The sequence below is a fragment of the Staurois parvus genome, unplaced genomic scaffold (genome assembly GCF_062004578.1).
Source record: "Staurois parvus isolate SC_StPar_1 unplaced genomic scaffold, SC_StPar_1.0 ptg000801l, whole genome shotgun sequence".
In the NCBI taxonomy this organism is placed as follows: Eukaryota; Metazoa; Chordata; class Amphibia; order Anura; family Ranidae; genus Staurois; species Staurois parvus.
This window is the reverse complement of record NW_028318597.1, coordinates 76,192-98,355: the sequence shown is the minus strand read 5'-3', so window position 1 is coordinate 98,355 and position 22,164 is coordinate 76,192. Positions and strand designations below refer to the sequence as shown.

The 22,164-nt window shown below is 49.3% G+C and overlaps 1 protein-coding gene across 6 annotated transcripts in view; it reads left to right on the top strand.

Annotated features, from left to right (window-relative positions):
- Positions 1-22,164, top strand: part of STON2 (stonin 2) — a 112,319-nt gene that overhangs the window by 22,607 nt on the left and 67,548 nt on the right. For all 6 annotated transcript variants that reach the window (XM_089654812.1, XM_089654814.1, XM_089654816.1 and 3 more), the window contains one exon: positions 20,653-20,760. In XM_089654812.1, the coding sequence (XP_089510938.1) occupies positions 20,694-20,760 (67 nt within the window). In that variant the 5' untranslated portion in view covers positions 20,653-20,693. The remainder of the gene's footprint in view (positions 1-20,652; positions 20,761-22,164) is intronic.

Here is a 22,164-nt window from a genome sequence, read left to right as displayed (position 1 = left end):
GCAGATTATTCCATCGCTGACCACACCAGAGAGTTGCAGAACATTGCTCTGTTCCACCTGTTCCCTCACAGATACATATTGATATATTCTGCAGGTTATTCCATCGCTGACCACACCAGAGACTTGCAGAACATTGCTCTGTTCCACCTGTTCCCTCACAGATACATATTGATATATTCTGCAGATTAGTCCATCTCTGACCCCTATAGAGATCTGCAGAACATTGCTCCGTTCAATACACCCCCTGATAGGTGCATAATGATATATTCTGCTGATGGTTCCATAACCAGCTTTCTACAAATCTGCAGAACATTGCTCCATCCCCCCACCTCCCCCCCCCGACAAATACATATTGACACATTCTGCAAATTATACCATCTCTGACCTCTCTAAAGATCTGCAGAACATTGTTCCTTCTCATCTGCCCCCCGATAGACACATATTGATATAATCTGCAGATTATTGCATCGCTGTCAACTCCAGAGACTTGCAGAACATTGTTCCTTCTCATCTGCCCCCCGATAGACACATATTGATATAATCTGCAGATTATTACATCGCTGACCACACCAGAGACTTGCAGAACATTGCTCTGTTCCCTCACAGATACATATTGATATATTCTGCAGATTAGTCCATCTCTGACCCCTATAGAGATCTGCAGAACATTGCTCCATTCAATACACCCCCTGATAGGTGCATAATGATATATTCAGCTGATTGTTCCATTACCAGCTTTCTAGAGATCTGCAGAACATTGCTCTATCCCCCCACCTCCCCCCCACAGATAAATATTGACATTCTGCAAATTATTCCATCTCTGACCTCTCTAAAGATCTGCAGAACATTGCTCCCTTCTCATCTGCCCCTGATAGATGTATATTGATATAATCTGCAGATTATTCCATCACTGACAACACCAGAGACTTGCAGAACATCGCTCTGTTCCATCTTCCTCCTGACAGATCCATATTGATATATCCTGCGGTATATTCTATTACCAACTTTCTATAGATCTGCAGAACATTGCTCTATCCCATCTACCCCCTGACAGATACATATAGGTATATTCTGCTGTTAATTCCATCTCTTACCTTTCTATAGATCTCCAGAACATTTCTTCATTCCCATTTTCCCCTGATGAATACATATTGATATGTTCTGCAGATTATTCCATCACTGACCTTTGTAGAGATCTGCAGAACATTGCTCCATCCTATCTCCCCCTGACATATTGGTATTTTCTGGATATTATTTAAAATGACGGCGCTATAGAAGTACTTGTAATAAATAAATAAATATTATATCATCACTGTCCACTCTAGAGATCTGCAGAACCTTCCTCAAGCCCATCTCCCTCTGACAGATTTATATTGAAATATCCTGCAGATTATTCAGTCACTGTCCTCTTTAGAGTTCTGCAGAACATTGCACTGTCCCTGACAGATACATCCATCTATGTGCTGTGTTATGTTTCGGGGGTGCAGAGTTCATATCCGATGAATGATGTTGTTTAGCTGATGATATAAAGACTAGTGTCAGAGACTGTGAGAATAGGAGGGTCTTTAGTTAAAGTTGCATGATGGTGCCCCCAGCTGTGTTCTTGGTGCTGTTGTCCTGTGCGGTTCTGATGCATTTGAATACACTGTAACTCTTCTAAAGATATTGTAATTGTTATGTTAAAGCTGAAGACACATCTGAATGCAGCTCTGTAATCATTAACACATCATTAAATGTTTTTTTTTAACCTAGTATCAGTCTCTTGCAGTCCCTCTACAGCAAGGACTGAGTTTGAGAGGAAGAAGCAGTACAAGGAGCCAATCAATTCATAAGCTGTCACGTAGCATACTGACTGGAGGAGAGAGCAGAGTGATGAGATGAGCTCATCACTGTGCTGCTTCTCCTTTCATTGTCTAATCACTGGTTGGGGGCTTGTCCGGGATGACTCAGGCTCAGAGAAGGTGGATCTGGCCATCAGACTGAGGACATTTAGTGGTAGAAAAAGTACTTCAGGGGAAATCTCCAGATTGAATGTGAATATTGCAGCAAAAGCTGGATTTCTGTTCTTTTAATGAACTATTTATATGTATTTTGTTATTGGCTGGAGCTCTGCTTTAAAGTGCATGTAACCAAAACTCTAGTTTTTCAGCGTGCTTTGCGTCATACCTCACTGCATACAGTTTTCTTCTGCAAATTGTTTTCTGTGAATCTGTTACAAAGTTTCTTAACTGGGGATCCTGTCAGTAGCAGCACTTCCTCTTGTAGGCTGATGACACTAAGGGGTCTATGCAGGGCTGTGTATAAGGGGGTACCACCAATCCTCCTGTATGGGGCCCAGGCCAGCAGGAGGGCCCAGGCAGCTGGGCAAATCAGATGTGGGCAGGGAGGGTGATCGGCACAGAGGGGGTGCAAATACTGGAACCGATCCCCTGTATGGCTCTCTCTGCAGCAGCTGAAAGCCAGCTTCTTCTCCTCTCCCACCCCCTGGCTTTCAGCTGCTGCAGAGAGAACCATGCAGGGGATTGGTTCCAGTAATTGCCCCCCCCCCCCGTAGCACCTGATCACCCTCCCTATGCACCATACCCTTCCCCATGCTTCCCCCCTGTGTGCTCCCACCCCCACAGTGCTGCTGGCTTCCCTCCCCTCCTTCCTACCAGCAGCTGCAAACACACAATAGGATCCTTTAAGATGTAGAGTAGAGGAAGGGTTCTGTAAATATGTCACATTTTACCAGCCCCTTTCCTTCCTGAATGAACACAATGAGTGCTCGATACTGATCACTCACTGTGTTCATTCATAACTGAAGCATAGTAAACTGTGTTTTTTTTGGGGGGGGGAGGGAGGCCTGTCAGGTTGGCTGTATGGGGCAGCCCTGGGTCTATGTATAATACATTTGCTGTGCAGGTGTCTTAACCATTCACAAAGACACCACAAATGTTTGCTGTATTGTTTGTAATATGATTACCTCCTATGATTATCAGCTCCATCTAGTGGCCATAATGGGGTATTTTCCTGAAATACCTCAATCAAAAAAAAAATCTGCATTATGGCCACTAGATGGAGCTGATGATGATAAGAGATTACCACATTACAAACAATATGACAAACATTTGCATGGCCCAGGTAAATGGTTCAGATACCTGCACAGCGAATGTTTATACATAGACCCATTAGTGATGTCACTGTGTGCTGTTTATGGCAGGAGCTCCAAGTAAGAAACGTTGTAACAGATTCGATAAAAACGATCTGTACGGGAAGGGCATGTAAGGCGATTGGTTTGCACTGATACATGGATTCTGGGAAATGATGCTGCATGCTGGAAACAGACCTGAGGAGAGGCGCCGCCATGCCGGGGGTGTCCAAGGTGTGTGTATGAGAGCACTTAGTACATACCTTCTGCAAACAGAAACGTGTACATAACCATAGCAATATCTACGAGGGGAAGGAAAACACAGCACTCCACCCTGACTCCACCCGGCTTCCCAGATTCAGGAGTCTGTTGATAGAAGGTCATCAAAACCACACTCACCAGGAAGGACTCATAGATTCACATGTCCTGCCTGGTGGAAAGAAGAGAAAAAACTGCCATGAAAGAAGTACAGGGACCTCCACTGCAGACCTCCCCCCTGAAAATGCTGAGTCCCTGTCCTACAACAAGCATGCAGCCAATGAAGTCCATACTCCTGATCTGCATCCTTGTTCTGAGAGAATGTATGAGAAGCTGCAGGATCAGCATGACAGATAACTAGATCCTCCCCACTTCTTCCATGTTCCCTCAGGCTCTGTTCACACCAGGGGCGGACTGACAACTCATGGGGATCAATAGGGGATCATGGGGCCCCTGTGTCCTTGTCCAAACTCAAAAAAGCCTATGAAAAAGGTACCAGGGGCATCTCATGGGGCCCCCTACTGACCCCGGGCCCTCGGGCAGTGCCCGAGTTTCAAAATGGTCAGTCCGCCCCTGGTTCACACCAATGTGTTTTTTAGTGCTTTTTGCAGAAACGCACTACAGTCCATTTAACATGGTTTCCTATGGGACACTTTAACGCCTTTTTGAGCTGCTGCATTTTCGGAAAGGGTCGGGGACTTTTTTAAAAGCAAAAAGAAGCGTTTTTGCTACAATATAGTTCAATGGAGAATCTGCTGAAATGCATGGTAGTGCATTTTTGCCGCATTTTGCGTTTTGCATTTTTATTCTACCCAGCAAAAAAAATTCCATTTTAAAAAAAAAAAACAAAGCTGCACAAAATGCGGCAAAAATGCGTATAGAGAACCGCAAAACGAACTGCGAAAAGCACTGCAAAACGGACAGAAAGAAAAACTGCATAGTTGTGAACGGAGCCTAAGTCAGTGTTAGTTATTCACAGAGACAGGTGTCAGGAAAGTAATTACCTTCTTAGACTTCAAAAGACTTGAAAAACTTTCTCTGTACTGCAAAAGTAAATTTGCATTGGATTCAACTGTGGCTTATTGACAAGTTAAACTGCCTGTGGATGGTGCCAAGTCAGCAGGTGACCATACTGGCCAGACATACTGGGTCTATGGAGGTATGTCAATACATAAAGCGGCATTTGAAACAGAACGCACGTAGCTTGTCTCTTTTCATTTACTGATCTCATGCCATGAAAAAATGGATTCAGACGTTCGATTTGCCTTTTTCATCTGCAGCTGGTGATACAATGTATCAGAATTTATTATTAATATTTTAACCAGAAAAAGAGTGTTTATTGATCTAACTCCCCCATGTCTCTGTGAGCTGATTCTGTATTTTCTGAGGTTTGGGCGGACATTGTTATTTTTTTTTTCCGTCTGACGTTACAGCCAGAGGTGTAACTACAATCCACCCAGCCCTCTGCGAAATGTGATCGCCGTTCAGCTCGCCGACCTTTTAACAAACCCGATGAGTGTTTCCGCATTTCTTAAATCCAGATGGATAAAACAATATCTGGGCGTCCAAACACAATCCTAATATCCATAATATTCTCAGTATATCAGACTGAATGGGAGACGAGAAAGAGCTGCTGTATTCTGGAAGATAAGGGGGCACAGCCACTATGCTGGGGGCCCCTCTCACCTCAGTGGCCCATGGACGGCTGCACTCGTATTGCTACCTGAGAGCATGTCCAGATCTAGGGGGGTGGTGGGAAGGACTATGCCCCCCAGATTTTAGTTGTGCCCCACAAGCAAAAGCTATCTGTGTGGGGAGGAAGAGCTCTGCTGTCTGTGCCTAGGCTGTGTGCAGTGAAGGGATGGGAGATGGAGCTCTGCTGAGTGCCCTGCCCAAAGTGACCCCTGTTCTCTGCCCTGCCAAAAGTGACTCCTGTCCTCTGCCCTGTCAGCAGTGACTCCTGTCCTCTGCCCTGCCAGTTGTGTCCCCTGTCCTTAGCTCTTCTGTCCCCTATCCTCTGCCCTGTTGTACCCTGTCCTTAGCTCTGCTGACCCCTGTGCTCTGCTCTGCCAACCAATGTACACTGCCCTGCTGACCCCTGTACACTGCCCTGCTGACCCCTGTACATTTCCCTGCTGACCTCTGTACACATCGGATGTGGGCAGGGAGGGTGAGCAGCACACCGGGGGGGCAATTACAGGAACCAATTCTCTGTATGTCTCTCTCTGCAGCAGCTTAAAGCTGCTGCTTCCCCCCCCCACCTTCTCTGGCTTTCAGCTGCTGCAGAGAGAGACATACAGGGGATCGGTTCCTGTAATTTATCAGCCCCTTCCTTTCCTGTATGAACACAATGAGTGATCAGTACCAATCACTCATTCACTCATTGTGTTCATTCATAAGTGAAGCCTAGTAAACTGTTTTTTGTGGGGATGTGGGGAGCCCTGTTAGGTTGGCTGTATGGGGCCCTGTGGTTTGGGGGGCCCTGTCAGGTTGGCTGTAAGGAGCCCCGCGGTTTCTAACAGCAGCCCTGGCTACTTCTACAAGGTAATATCTGGGTTTGGAAAGGCATTTGGTGCACTCACTGTGTTCATTCATAAGTGAAGCATAGTAAACTGTTTTTTTTGTGGGGATGGGGGGAGCCCTGTTAGGTTGGCTGTATGGGGCCCTGTGGTTTGGGGGGCCCTGTCAGGGTGGCTGTAAGGGGCCCCGTGGTTTCCAACAGCAGCTCTGGCTACTTCTACAAGGTAATATCTGGGTTCGAAAAGGCATTTGGTGCACAGAAAGTGAATTTATTTCCCTTGTGACTATTGAAGATTACATATAAATGAAATTTTAATGCTTGTAGTTTATTTTTAAAGCAAAACTACCACTTTCCAGTGATGCGTCCGTTGCATCACTTGCTGGCTGCTGCCATCTTCTCCCTGGGCTACTTCCAGGTGTTGAGTTTTTGGCCTTCTGATTGGCCAGTGGGGGATGATGTCATCCCATGCACAGGAGTCAGTCATTCCAGTAGAGCCAGTGCGCATGCGCAGGTCAGTGCGCATTCACTAGGAGACTGTGTGAAGGCAGGTTTGTGTGTTGTAGAACATGTCTCTGCTCCAATAAGGAGCTGTCTGCTTGCAATTCTCAAAATTTCAGGTTTAATTCCACTTTAAATGCATATTGCAACACTTGCTGCAAGTATAACATGCATTTGCCCGCATGCTCCACCAGTTAAGTCGCTCTTGCTGCTGCTTGACCAACATCTGTATCCTCTTGTATCCAATCAAGGCCTCAGCAGCATTCCCTATAATATGGCCTGTTTTCATTGGCCAAAGCTGATCATTATTTTCCTATATTCGCCGTATTCTTGCTCAGTTTTCTGTCCTGATGAAGAACCTCTGCACTTGCTCCCGCTCAATCGTCATCTACATTTAATGCCCAGCTCATGGGGATTTTACCCTAACATCCTCATTTGTGTACTCTTTGCCATTTCCTTTTTATCATAGGCAGACTCACATTGTATTTGATGGTATTCTGGGACTTGTAGTTCGCCCCTAATATGCAAATTTTGCTTTTCGACCATTTGGGCTTTTGGAGTCTCACCAGACGCTGCCTGCTCTATTCTTCAATTAGCTGTACTGAAGTTGGTTGTGTGCGGGAAAATACGCCTCTACACTCTCAAATCTTCATCCCAGAAGAAAAAGACCAGTTCCTTTATACACAGGGATCCATTGATCAAAAAATCTATCATTTTTACAAATGTGTGAATCTTGGGTGAAAACATTGACACACAGATGAGTTGTGTATTTCTATGGGAAGCTCTGGGGGGAAAAGTGTGATGTCATGTTATCTCAGTGTGTCAGTGGATGAAAGTCTTAGTGCTGGGCTGGGTGTCTCAGGAGGGAGGGAGGGGGCGATGGAGCCGCCTGGCCGCACATGACCTCAGAGCGTTCAGAATTAAAGAAACAAGATTGTGGGGAAGAGAATTCATCATCCCTTCATCCCTGACAGCAAACTTAGAGCTGTCTCCAGGGATCTGATGATCCCAACATTCCCAGAGCCCAAATCTCCTCTCTGCATGCCAGGCAGTACTACTTCCAGTGCATGTTATATAATATGGCACTTGATATATAGAAGCACGAGAAGGATTGCTAATGCTACTGTATATATATATATATTGAGAGAGAGAGAGGCACACGGAGGAGCGCAGTACTCCCACTAATGCTACTGTATGTGTATATATATATACATATATATATATACATACACACACACAGAGGTGCACAGTACCATTGCTGTTGCTGAGTATATAGGAGTACGGAGAGGAGTGCGGTACTACTTCTATCACTCGGTATATAGGAGTATGGAGAGGAGTGCGGTACTACTTCTATTGCTCGGTATATAGGAGTACGGAGAGGAGTGCGGTACTACTTCTATCGCTCGGTATATAGGAGTACGGAGAGGAGTGCGGTACTACTTCTATCACTCGGTATATAGGAGTACGGAGAGGAGTGCGGTAGTACTTCTATCGCTTGGTATATAGGAGTAAAGAGAGGAGTGCGGTACTACTTCTATTGCTCGGTATATAGGAGTACGGAGAGGAGTGCGGTACTACTTCTATTGCTCGGTATATAGGAGTACGGAGAGGAGTGCGGTACTACTTCCATCGCTCGGTATATAGGAGTACGGAGAGGAGTGCGGTACTACTTCCATCGCTCGGTATATAGGAGTGCGGAGAGGAGTGCGGTACTACTTCCATCGCTCGGTATATAGGAGTACGGAGAGGAGTGCGGTACTACTTCCATCGCTCGGTATATAGGAGTGCGGAGAGGAGTGCGGTACTACTTCCATCGCTCGGTATATAGGAGTACGGAGAGGAGTGCGGTACTACTTCTATCACTTGGTATATAAGAGTACGGAGAGGAGTGCGGTATTACTTCTATCATTCGGTGGAGAGGAGTGCGGTACTATTTCTATCGCTCGGTATATAGGAGTACGGAGAGGAGTGCGGTACTACTTCTATCGCTCGGTATATAGGAGTGCGGAGAGGAGTGCGGTACTACTTCTATCGCTCGGTATATAGGAGTATGGAGAGGAGTGCGGTACTACTTCTATCACTCTGTATATAGGAGTACGGAGAGGAGTGCGGTACTACTTCCATCGCTCGGTATATAGGAGTACGGAGAGGAGTGCGGTTGTCAGGGATCTCCTCGATCCCCGCCGCGATGGGCTCGGCGCAGGCGCACTGCTCCACCCAGCGCACGGGCACTAGGTCCGGGCCGGCCGCGGCGTTCGAGTTCGCGCATGCGCAGTAGAAGCCGCGGCCGCCCGCTGGGCACCAATGGCAGCGCAGGGCGGGATATTTAAAGGTCCCTGAGCTGTCATTTCGTTGCCTTCTGGTCTTACCTGCTTCCTGTGTTCCTGTACCTGTGCCTAGTAAGTTATTGACCCGGATTGCCTTTGACCTTGCTGATTTCTCCTGCCCAGACCCTTGCTTGCCTGACCTCTCTCCCTGGATGCCCCTTATTAGATCTGACCTCCTGCTGCTGACCTGGCGTGTGACCCGACGATTCTCTGCCTGCTCCCTTGTACCTTACCGTCCTCTACAATACCGACTCGGCCTGTCTGACTACGCACTTGCTCAGCCATCCATCCATCCATCCCATCGGGGTCCCCCGACCTCCTCACATCTGGCTCTCCCTGGTTGGAGCCCCTGGCGAACACCACTACCACTGACAGGTGTGCTCAGCAGAGGCGACCTGGTCTCGGGGTACTACAAGTCCATCCCCACCATCAGGGGCCCTGGTGAACAAGTACCCTGGGGCTTAGACTCCGCGCTCTGGGCACGCCTGACCAGTGGAGTGCTAGTGGTGCCGCTCGGCGGTCCCTCACAGTACCAGAAGGCCATGACTGAGCCTCGAGGAGGACTCTCCCCGTTGGACGAGGTTTGCAGGCACCTGGCTACCCTGACGCAAGCTGTAAACACATTACAGGACAGATGTCTGCAGATCGAGAATCGGTTTCAGGCCTGCACCATCTCTGTTCCTGTTTCACAGGCCCCGGCTCCTGCACCACCGGTCGCAGCAGTCCATGAGCCGGCTCCTGGGCCTCCCACATCACTCCCTATGGCGGAACCCCGAGTACCCTTACCCGAGCGCTTCCATGGGGATCGCACACGCTTTCGGTCATTCCGTGACTCCTGTCTGCTCTATTTTGAACTGCAGCCACGGACCTTTTTGACGGAATCAGTGAAAGTGGGGTTTGTTGTCTCCCTGTTGCAGGGTGAACCCCAAGACTGGGCCCACCGACTAAGGGGAAACAATGACCCTCACCTGGTTACGGTCGACAGCTTCTTTAACGCTATGGCCATCTTATATGATGACCCACAACGGGCAGCCTCGGCCGAGGCCACATTATACGCACTCCGACAAGGTCGGCGGGCGGCTGAGGAATACGCGTCTGACTTTAGGCGCTGGATGGGTGACACTCGTTGGAACGAGTTCGCACTCTTGCACCAGTTTCGTATGGGCCTATCAGAGGCTCTGAAAGACGAGCTCGCCCGGGTGGAGGTGCCCGAGACATTAGAGGACCTGACTGCACTCACTATCAAAATTGACCGTAGACTACGGGAGCGCAGATTGGAGAGGTCTGGTCAGGGTCGCGGAAATCCCTGGGGGTCATTTCAGGGATCCAGTCAACATACTAGGCCAAGCACCCAGAACCTGCCGTTTGAAGATGCTCCCGAACCCATGCAGCTAGGCCTGGCTCGGCCTAAACTATCGCCTGAGGAACGCCAGCGCAGACGCTCCCAGAATCTGTGCCTGTACTGCGGCGAAGCTGGTCACATGGTGCGTTCCTGCCCGCAGAAACTGAGTAAGTTCACCTCATCTTCTTTATCTGTTGGCAATATGAACCCGTCCCAGTACTTAGTTGTTCCCCTCTCCTTTCAGCTTTCAGAAAGGACCGTGGAGGTGACGGCCATAGTTGATTCGGGGGCATGCAGCTGTTTTGTGGATATCAATTTTGCTCACCAGCAGGGTATTCCCCTCCGCCCAAAGGAGAAGGGGTTTCACATCTTTTTGGCTGATGGTTCCCGGATAAAGTCAGGGGTGGTTAACCAGGAGACCCCTTCCATTGTGACTTCCATTGCCGGTCAGCACCGGGAACTCCTCCGCCTGGATGCTATTGCATCACCCCTTTTCCCAGTCATTCTGGGGCTCCCTTGGTTGCGGGCCCATAACCCCCAAATTGACTGGGAAACTGGGGTTGTCTCGTTCCCTTCCCCATATTGTCGGGAACTGTGTCGAACTTCGGGCCCGGAGGTCCCCCAGGTCCTCCTGTGCTCTGAAGGGGATGACAGCCTAAAACAAGTGATCCCTGCAGCCTACCATGAGTTTCTTGATGTGTTCAGTGAACGGGGAGCAGATGCTCTACCCCCCCACCGCCCATATGACTGTCCTATTGATCTGTTGCCCGGTTCGGAAATTCCGTTCGGGCGAATTTTTCCCCTTTCTGAGCTAGAATTAGGGGCCCTGAAGGACTATATTGAGGATAGCCTCCGAAAGGGATTTATCCGTCCCTCCACTTCCCCAGCAGGTGCAGGGATCTTCTTTGTAGAAAAGAAGGACAAGACTTTGAGGCCATGCATTGACTATCGGGAGCTGAATAGGGTCACCGTTAAAAATCGTTACCCATTACCACTGGTACCTGAATTATTCCAGAGCCTAAAAACTGCAGTAGTGTTTACCAAGTTGGACTTAAGGGGAGCCTACAATTTGGTTCGCATAAGGGAGGGGGATGAGTGGAAGACGGCCTTCCGCACCCGTTTCGGCCATTTTGAGTACCTGGTCATGCCTTTCGGGTTGTGCAATGCGCCAGCCACCTTCCAACACTTTGTGAACGACATCTTTAGGGACTTCCTGGACATCTTTGTCATCGTCTACTTAGACGACATTTTAATTTTTTCATCCTCCCTGGGGGAGCACAGGGTACATGTATCAAAGGTGTTGGGGCGGTTGCGGCAGCACGGGTTGTACGCTAAAGCAGAGAAATGCTGCTTTGAACAGGCTAGCGTTACATTTCTGGGTCTGATCATCTCCACCACGGGGGTCGCAATGGACCCTCAGAAGGTCTCAGCGATCCTAGATTGGCCTGAACCCACGGACAGGAAAAGTGTCCAACGTTTTATTGGGTTCGCAAATTTTTACCGGAAGTTCATCAAGAACTTCTCGGGTCTGGTCTCCCCCATCACTCAGTTAACCAAGCTTGGGACGCGATTCAGATGGACGCCCGAGGCACAGGAAGCTTTTGAAGCATTAAAAAGGTTATTTACCTCGGCACCCATTCTGGGCCATCCCGACGCCTCCCTGCCCTACATCTTAGAAGTAGATGCATCTGAAAACGCGGTTGGCTCCATCCTTTCCCAGCGGAAGGGCGCCAAGGAATTACTCCACCCAGTAGCATTCTTTTCACGGAAACTTACCCCTACGGAGAGGAACTACGACATTGGGGATCGCGAGCTACTGGCTATCAAAACCGCTTTAGAAGAATGGAGGTACCTGCTGGAAGGTGCCTCCCACCCCATCCTGATATTCACGGACCACAAGAACCTGGAATATCTGAGGACGGCCAAACGTCTACGCCCACGACAAGCAAGATGGGCATTGTTTTTCTCGAGGTTCCAGTTCCACATCACATACAGGCCCGGCTCGAAAAACACGAAGCCTGACGCGTTGTCACGCATGTACGAGGACACCAAGGAGATTCCAGTGCCCGACACTATTCTTCCTGCAGGAAATTTCTTGGCCCTTCAGACAAACCTTCACTCCGAGATCCTGAGAGCGTCCACAGCAATGTCCACCTCCGATGGGGCCCCCCTCCAGAACAAGGAGGGACTCCTATGGAGGGAGGACCGGATTGTGGTGCCAGAGGATGCCCGAACCTTAGTCTTGGGACATTGCCATGACCATCCACTGGCAGGACATTTTGGGCCGGTCAAGACCCTGGAACTTCTCCGACGTTCCTTCTGGTGGCCGGACATGGCCAAGGATTGTAAGAACTACGTGGGCTCCTGTGCCATCTGCCAGCGAAACAAGCCTTCAAGGAATAAGGCGTGGGGCCTGCTACGTCCATTGCCCATCCCTGAACGACCCTGGCAGAAAATCTCCATGGACTTCATAGTCGAGCTTCCACCTTCACTGAACCACACAGCAATTCTCGTGGTCGTGGACCGCTTGTCCAAGATGGCCCATTTCATCCCTTTACGGAAAACCCCATCAGCAGCCGAGACGGAGCAAGTCTTCATCCGAGAGATCGTTAGACTGCATGGGGTTCCCGAAGACATCGTCTCGGACCGTGGGGTGCAGTTTACCTCGCGGTTTTGGAGGGCATTGTGCAAAGCCCTGGATATCAAGCTGTCCCTTTCCTCGGCTTTTCACCCTCAGACCAATGGCCAGACCGAAAGGACCAATCAGACCCTGGAGCAATACCTTCGATGCTACACATCATTCTCTCAGGACGACTGGGTGCCACTCCTCCCTTTGGCGGAATTCGCGTACAACAACGCTTGCCATTCAGCAACTGGACAGTCCCCGTTCTTCGCCAACTATGGGTTTCATCCTGTCTTCCTCCCGGACTTGGTCCCGGAATGCCCGATTCCAGCGACACAGGATGCACTGACCTTCTTCACCTCCAACAATAGGAAACTACAGGAAGCCATCCGTCAAGCCCAAGAGGACTACAAGAGGGCTTTTAATAGGAAGCGAAGAGGGGATCTGGTGTTGCAGCCCGGAGAGAAGGTTTGGCTGGCTACGTCGAACTTGAGGTTGCTCTGCCCGTCAAAGAAGTTGGGACCTAAATTTATAGGCCCTTTTTGCATCAAACGAATGGTCAATGAGGTGGCCTATGAACTTGTTCTCCCTGAGACACTCAAGGTCCACCCTGTCTTCCACGTGTCCCTGTTGAAACCAGTAGTCCCTGATGCCTTCCCAGAACGGGAATCCAGGCCCCCGGAGGCCGTAACGGTTGAAGAGGAAGAAGAATTCGAGGTGGAGGCAATCCTGAAGTGCCGACGAAGGGGGGGCCAGACCCAATTTCTCATCAAGTGGAAGGGCTACGGCCCTGAGGACAATTCGTGGGAGCCAGCCCATAATGTCCATGCACCTAGGCTTGTCCGGGGGTTTCTTCGTGATCACCCGTGGTGGAGAGATCGGGTGGGCATCCGGAGGTTGCCCGTAGGGGGGGGGCAATGTCAGGGATCTCCTCGATCCCCGCCGCGATGGGCTCGGCGCAGGCGCACTGCTCCACCCAGTGCACGGGCACTAGGTCCGGGCCGGCCGCGGCGTTCGAGTTCACGCATGCGCAGTAGAAGCCGCGGCCGCCCGCTGGGCACCAATGGCAGCGCAGGGCGGGATATTTAAAGGTCCCTGAGCTGTCATTTCGTTGCCTTCTGGTCTTACCTGCTTCCTGTGTTCCTGTACCTGTGCCTAGTAAGTTATTGACCCGGATTGCCTTTGACCTTGCTGATTTCTCCTGCCCAGACCCTTGCTTGCCTGACCTCTCTCCCTGGATGCCCCTTATTAGATCTGACCTCCTGCTGCTGACCTGGCGTGTGACCCGACGATTCTCTGCCTGCTCCCTTGTACCTTACCGTCCTCTACAATACCGACTCGGCCTGTCTGACTACGCACTTGCTCAGCCATCCATCCATCCATCCCATCGGGGTCACCCGACCTCCTCACATCTGGCTCTCCCTGGTTGGAGCCCCTGGCGAACACCACTACCACTGACAGGTGTGCTCAGCAGAGGCGACCTGGTCTCGGGGTACTACAAGTCCATCCCCACCATCAGGGGCCCTGGTGAACAAGTACCCTGGGGCTTAGACTCCGCGCTCTGGGCACGCCTGACCAGTGGAGTGCTAGTGGTGCCGCTCGGCGGTCCCTCACAGCGGTACTACTTCTATCACTCGGTATATAGGAGTACGGAGAGGAGTGCGGTACTACTTCTATCACTCGGTATATAGGAGTACGGAGAGGAGTGCGGTATTACTTCTATCACTCGGTATATAGGAGTACGGAGAGGAGTGCGGTATTACTTCTATCACTCGGTATATAGGAGTACGGAGAGGAGTGCGGTATTACTTCTATCACTCGGTATATAGGAGTATGGAGAGGAGTGCGGTACTACTTCTATCACTCGGTATATAGGAGTACCGAGAGGAGTGCGGTACTACTTCTATCGCTCGGTATATAGGGCATAATTCCCCCCACTGACACCAATGATGGGGCACAATTCCTCCCAATGTCACCAACAATGGGCTTAATTTCTCCCAATGACAACAATGGGGCCCACTGACACCAATGAATGGGCATACTCCCCCCTCTCGACATCAATGGGTACTGTTCCTCTATATGATGGCAACGATGGGGCACAATTTCTCCCAACGACACCAACAATGGGGCCTACTGACATCAATGATGGGGCATAATTCCTCACTGACAGCAATGATGGGGCACTACTCCTGCATATGACACCAATGATGGGACCCAATTCCTTCCAATGATACCAACAATGGGGCACAAATTTTCCCAAAAACACCTACAATGGGGCCCAATGATGCCAATGATGGGACACAATTCCTCCCACTGACACCACTGATGGGGCACAATTCCTCCCACTGACACCAAAAATGGGGCATTGTTTTTTCCCACTGACACCGGGACCTTTTCTACCTCCAATGGCCACAGTTCGGCCCCCCTAAAGAGTGAAGGACCGTAAATAGTCCTTTGTCTAGAAAGTTTGGAGACCCCTGCTCAAGATGACCTGTTCTGGGACTGGATACTACCTCTATCACTGTGCAACCTCCAAGCTACACCACACTCACCGGCCACTTTATTAGGTGCGCCTTGCTAGTGTCATTAAAATCCCCTTTCTTCCCCCCTTCGCTTTGAACTTCAACAAGTCGTCTTCACCACGTCTACATGCCTAAGTGCATTGAGTTTCTGTCATGTGATTGACTGATTGACTATTAACCACTTGCCGTCCGGCCGCTGTATATAAACGGCCGTACAGTGGCACGCCTGGGGCGGGTTGCCGTTCATAAATGGCGCCCACCATTTTGGACTGTGCGTGCTCCCTGGGACCGCGCAGCACCTCAATAGAGTGCCCACTGTGTCCTCCAGACACAGTGGAACACTGATCATCATACGGGACCTCTGTGCGAGGTCCCAATCATGTAATCACTGATTGGCCAACCAGTGATCACATGAAGAGTAGTAAACAAGTTGTCACTTCTGACATCATTGCTTACTACGTGTGAAATCTGTGAATGATCACAGAGGTCACATGGTACAGGGCTATTCACAACAGCCTTGTACCATGTGACAATCTGTGACCAATCACAGCTCACACAGTATTTCTCTATTGCTGCAAGAATGCAGCCAGAGAGAAGGAGAGATGATTGCTTTTACAGTCTTTATGGGTGTAAAAGCAATCAATGTAAAAAAAAATAAAAATCTTCATCACCCCCCACAAGTAGTACAGTGTCACCATGGTGACACTGTACTGCTAGGGTGACAGTATGTAAAAAAAATAAAAAAAATGTTTTAAAAATTATCATTTTTGGTTATAAACTAATTTGGGTTATTTTTTTTACCAAAAAGATAACTGAATAAATTTTGGCCAAGATTTATGATGAAATATTATTTATTTGCAAAATTGTGTAAGAAAAACATTTTTTTGAACATTTTTGTGCTTTTTCATTTATATAACAAAAAAAAAAAAAAAGAATCCCAGTGGTGAATAAATACCACTAAAATAAAGCTTTATCTGTCGAAAAAAATGCTAAAAAATTCATATGGGTACAGTGTTGCATGACCGCGCAATTGTCATTCAAACTGTGATAGCACTGAAAGCTGAAAATTGGCCTGGACAGGAAGGGGGGGAAAGTGTCCGGACTGGAAGTGGTTAAGCAATCTGTGTTACCAAGTAATTGAACAAGTGTATCTAATAATGTGGCCGGCAGGGGCGGACTGACAACTCATGGGGCCCCCGGGCAATAGGGGATCATGGGACCCCTGTGTCCTTGCCCAAACTATGAAAAAGGTACCAGGGTCATCTCATGGGGCCCCCTACTGACCCTGGGCCCTCGGGCAGTGCCCAAGTTAACAAAATGGTCAGTCCGCCCCTGGTGGCCGGTGAGTATATATTACATTTTAGTGTTTTGGGTTAATTACCGTTTTAAAGCACACTAGACAATGGCGGAAAATCTCAAGAGTGGCAACTCATTGCAGAAAATCCAAATCCTTCTTGTGTTGGGTTTTTGGTTGGTTTTCTGCAGTCTTCTCCTTGTACTCTTGTATTCTCTGCAGACGTAGCTCCTTCCCCCGGCGGGCGGCCAGTCTGAGTCAGATCGGCGTTGACATGAGTGATTATTTGCAGTATATATGTACACAGACCTGTGCACACCGAGGGCGGCACGCAACGTACTGTATAAGTCTGGAGATTCCCCGCTCTGCAGTAAATATTTATTCTCTCGCGTTCCGTGCAATTCCAGTCGATGTCTGCTGTGTCAATATGAAGCGGCCAAGCGCAGCGCTGAGGTCTATCTGGCATTACGGTGGACTCTGGGGTCTCCAGCTCCACCTCCGCATGCAATAATTGGAGCGCTAGAAGGAAAGGTTAGACGCTCCTTGGGGCAGTGCTGGTGGCGGTGTGGAGGTATGGGGCCCGTCCCTGGGGGCGTCTGCCCGAGTCTATATAAAACTTAGAGAAGAATCATTAGATGCTCCCTATTTCAAGTACTTATATAGTACTTATGTGGCGCTTTATATATATATATATTGTACATTCACATCAGTCCCTAAACCTCAAGTGGCGTACAATCTAAGGTCCCTAACCCTCAAGGGGCGTACAATCTAAGGTCCCTAACCCTCAAGAAGTGTACAATCTAAGGTCCCTAACCCTCAAGGGGCGTACAATCTAAGGTCCCTAACCCTCAAGGGGCGTACAATCTAAGGTTCCTAACACTCAAGGGGCGTACAATCTAAGGTCCCTAACCCTCAAGGGGCGTACAATCTAAGGTCCCTAACACTCAAGGGGCGTACAATTTAAGGTCCCTAACACTCAAGGGGCGTACAATCTAAGGTCCCTAACACTCAAGGGGCGTACAATCTAAGGTCCCTAACCCTCAAGGGGCGTACAATCTAAGGTCCCTAACACTCAAGGGGCGTACAATTTAAGGTCCCTAACACTCAAGGGGCATACAATCTAAGGTCCTAACCCTCAAGGGGCGTACAATCTAAGGTCCCTAACCCTCAAGGGACGTACAATCTAAGGTCCCTAACCCTCAAGGGGCGTACAATCTAAGGTCCCTAACCCTCAAGGGGCGTACAATCTAAGGTCCCTAAGCCTCGAGGGGCATACAATCTAAGGTCCCTACCCCTCAAGGGGCGTACAATCTTAGGTCCCTAACCCCCAAGGGGCGTACAATCTAAGGTCCCTAACCCTCAAGGGACGTACAATCTAAGGTCCCTAACCCCCAAGGGGCATACAATCTAAGGTCCCTATCTCACATTCATACATACACATACTAGGGCCAATTTAGACAGGAGACAATTAACCTCCCAGCATGTCTTTGGAGTGTGTGAGGAAACCACAGTCAGGGCTGCTGTTAGAAACCACGGGGCCCCATACAACTAACCTGACAGGGCCAGTCACCAGGTCCTGGCCAGTGATTACTCGCCGGCGCCCGGTGATCGCCGAGCATCTCCGACAAGGAGGAGAACTGTTTGTAAACAATACAGTTCACCTCCCTGTCCTGCACGGTACTATGGATGGCTGTGCATAGCAGAACCATGCAAAGCAGTGTGCTTACAGTGAAGCACACGGCCACAACACATAGTACAACAAACACAGCACACAGTTAACCCTTTGATCGCCCCACATGTTAACCCCTTCCTGCCTAGTGGCGTTAGTACAGTGTCAGTGCTTTTTTTTTAGCACTGATCACTGTATTGGGGTCACTGGGGATGTCAGTGGCAGTTAGTCAGTTCCCCCCCAGTGTCAGAATGCCCGCCACAGTCCCGCTATAAGTCGCTGATCAGCGCCATTACTAGTAAAAAAGAAAAAAAATTCCAGTATCTTTCCCGCCATTTGTAAATGCAATAATATTCACGTAAACCAATTAATTTACACGTATTGGGATTTTTTTCTAGCAAAGACATGTCGCAGAATACATTTTGGCGTACATTTATGACAACATTTCATTTTTAAATTTCTTTTTTCAGGACATGTTTAATAGAAAAAAGTCCAAAATATTGGGTTTTTTTTTTCAAAATTGAAAAAAATTCCAAAAGAAAGCTCCATTTTTGGGAAAAAAAAGGACGTAAAATTTAATTTGGGTGCAGCGGTGCATGACCGCGCAATTGTCAGTTAAAGTAACGCAAAAAATGGCCTGGTCAGGGCTTCACTGTCTCTTTACTGGGCTTTTATAAGTTTTATCTTCCCAAAGAAAAATCTCCCACTCTTCACAATGAGATGACCTCAGCATCTGCCAGCCAAAAATAAAGGGCTTCTATGGGGGTAAGGGGAGAGGCTGCAGGACATGGTGGAAGCCTGCCAGAGCAAGGGATAAGATCATTATTGCAACTAATTCGTCTACCCCTTGACTTCACCAGCATTTTACCCTTGCAGTGTGGGGGAGGGGAAGGACAATTTATTTCTCTGCCTAGGGTGAGGCTTTAACAAATAGTAAATACGTTTTAACACAAGCCTCTGCTGACCTCTGTAGCTGTATGCACTGTGACGCAATTCATCCATAAGTTTGTTAGCAGAAGCACTAAAGTTGTTTATGTCACAAGTGGACAATATGTAAAATCGCATAATCATTTCCACATTGTATTTCAATTAGTTCTAGCCTCTTCCTAACAACCTGCAGGATCTGGAAGATTGTAAACTCAATTTGTGAAGATCCCCACACATTTACTTCCTTTGAATTCTTTGACATGTAATCACTATGTCCTGTGAGTAGGCACTGCAGATCAGCACCGCCTCCCAGCAGTGACTCAACAGATCAGCTCCCCCTCCATGCAGTGACTCAGCAGATAAGCTCATCCTCCTCACAGTGACTCAGCAGATCAGCTCCCCCTCCGCGCAGTGACTCAGCAGATCAGCTCCCCCTCCCAGCAGTGACTCAGTAGATAAGCTCACCCTCCTCGCAGCAGTGACTCAGCAGAGCAGCTCCCCCTCCCAGCAGTGACTCAGCAGATCAGCTCACCCTGTATGCAATGACACAGCAGATCAGCTCCCCTTCCCAGCAGATCAGCTCCCCCCCCCCCATGACAGCAGTGACTCAGCAGATCAACTCACCCTGTCAGCAGTGACTCAGCAGATAAGCTCCCCCTTCCAGCAGTGACTCGACAGAACAGCTCACCCTCCTCGCAGTGACTCAGCTAATCAGCTCCCCATCCCAACAGTGACTCAGCAGATCAGCTCCCCTCTGACAGCAGTGACTCAGCAGATCAGCTCCCCCCTGACAGCAGTGACTCAGCAGATCAGCTCCCCCCTGACAGCAGTGACTCAGCAGATCAGGTCCCTTCTGCCAGCAGTGACTCAGCAGATCAGCTCTCCCTGTCAGCAATGACTCAGCAGATCAGCTCCCCCTGACAGCAGTGACTTAGCAGATAAGCCCCCCTTCCAGCAGTGACTCGACAGATCAGCTCACCCTCCTTGCAGTGACTCATCATATCAGCTCCCATCCCAGCAGTGACTCAGCAGATCAGCTCCCCCCTGACAGCAGTGACTCAGCAGATCAGCTCCCCCCTGACAGCAGTGACTCAGCAGATCAGGTCCCTTCTGCCAGCAGTGACTCAGCAGATCAGCTCTCCCTGTCAGCAATGACTCAGCAGATCAGCTCCCCCTCCCAGCAGTGACTCAGCAGATCAGCTCCCACTGACAGCAGTGACTCAGCAGATGAGCTCACCCTCCTCGCAGTGACTCAGCAGATCAGCTCCCCCTCCCAGCAGTGACTCAGCAGATCAGCTCCGCCTGACAGCAGTGACTCAGCAGATCAGCTCCCCCTGACAGCAGTGACTCTTGTTCAACCCTATAATGGTGTCCCACTACCTGTGTTATCCAACAAAGTCAAACTATTGCGGCACCAGTGTCCAGCTTGTACATTGGCAGGTGGTGTGTATGGAGCCTCTCAGTTTGTAGTTTGGTACATTATCACAGTTGTTATTTTTATTTTTTCTACATCTGAGATGTCCATCCTTCCATTCCTCCAGCTTTCTCCCTCTCGCCATGACTGAGGCCTCAAGATGACACAATGACTGGAGTTGTTGCTACTCAGAAGTCGAAGTGGGTGTCCTTTAATGATGACACCATACTACAAGGTAAGGTGATTCCAGCAGTTTGTGACACCATGATAATCACTGACATGGTGATCACGTGGCTTAATTAGAAAACAAAGCCATGTTATTTTATTTTCAAGCATACTTCGTCTAAGTAGTCCCAATGGGACAACTGAAAGCTGATTTTGACAAAATTTTGGAGAACCTGGCCATTGTAAATTAGCTGCTTAACTGAGTGTAAGGAGATCATCTGGCCCTCTCTAATAAACATCTTGGTGGACTCCATTTACAGAGGACCTAAAGTCTAGTCTAGTGCATAGAGTCCTCTGAGGGGGCCAATAGTTAAATTGTAACAAATTGTGCAGAAAAGTGAAAATATCTACAGATACACAAATATAAATCAGATCCAGGGCTTTTTATCTCAGAGAATAGGTGCAGATACTCCCCAGTTTTGAGTTACTCTTTGTCTCCGCTCCCTACCCACCTCTGATCATGGTTCCTTGATTCCACCACATACCCACCTCTGAGCACTGTCCCTTGGTTCCACCACATACCCACCTCTGAGCACCATCCCTTGGTTCTACCTTCTACCCACCTCTGAGCACTGTCCCTTGGTTCCACCTCCTACCCACCTCTGAGCACTGTCCCTTGGTTCCACATCCTACCCACCTCTGAGCACTGTCCCTTGATTCCACCACATACCCACCTCTGAGCACTGTACCTTGGTTCCACCACATACCCACCTCTGAACACCATCCCTTGGTTCTACCTTCTACCCACCTCTGAGCACTGTCCCTTGATTCCACCTCCTACCCACCTCTGAGCAACGTCCCATGGTTCCACCTCCTACCCACCTCTGAGCACTGTCCCTTGGTTCTACCTTCTACCCACCTCTGAGCACTGTCCCTTGGTTCCACCTCCTACCCACCTCTGAGCACCGTCCCATGGTTCCACCTCCTACCCACCTCTGAGCACTGTCCCTTGGTTCCACCTCCTACCCACCTCTGAGCACTGTCCCTTGGTTCCACCTCCTACCCACCTCTGAGCACCGTCCCATGGTTCCACCTCCTACCCACCTCTGAGCACTGTCCCTTGGTTCCACATCCTACCCACCTCTGAGCACTGTCCCTTGGTTCCACATCCTACCCACCTCTGAGCACTGTCCCTTGGTTCCACATCCTACCCACGTCTGAGCACTGTCCCTTGGTTCCACCTCCTACCCATCTCTGAGCACTGTCCCTTGGTTCCACATCCTACCCACCTCTGAACACTGTCCCTTGGTTCCACATCCTAACCACGTCTGAGCACTGTCCCTTGATTCCACCACATACCCACCTCTGAGAACTGTCCCTTGATTCCACCACATACTCACCTCTGAGCACCGTCCCTTGATTCCACCACATACCCACCTCTGAGCACCGTCCCTTTCTTTCACCACATACCCAC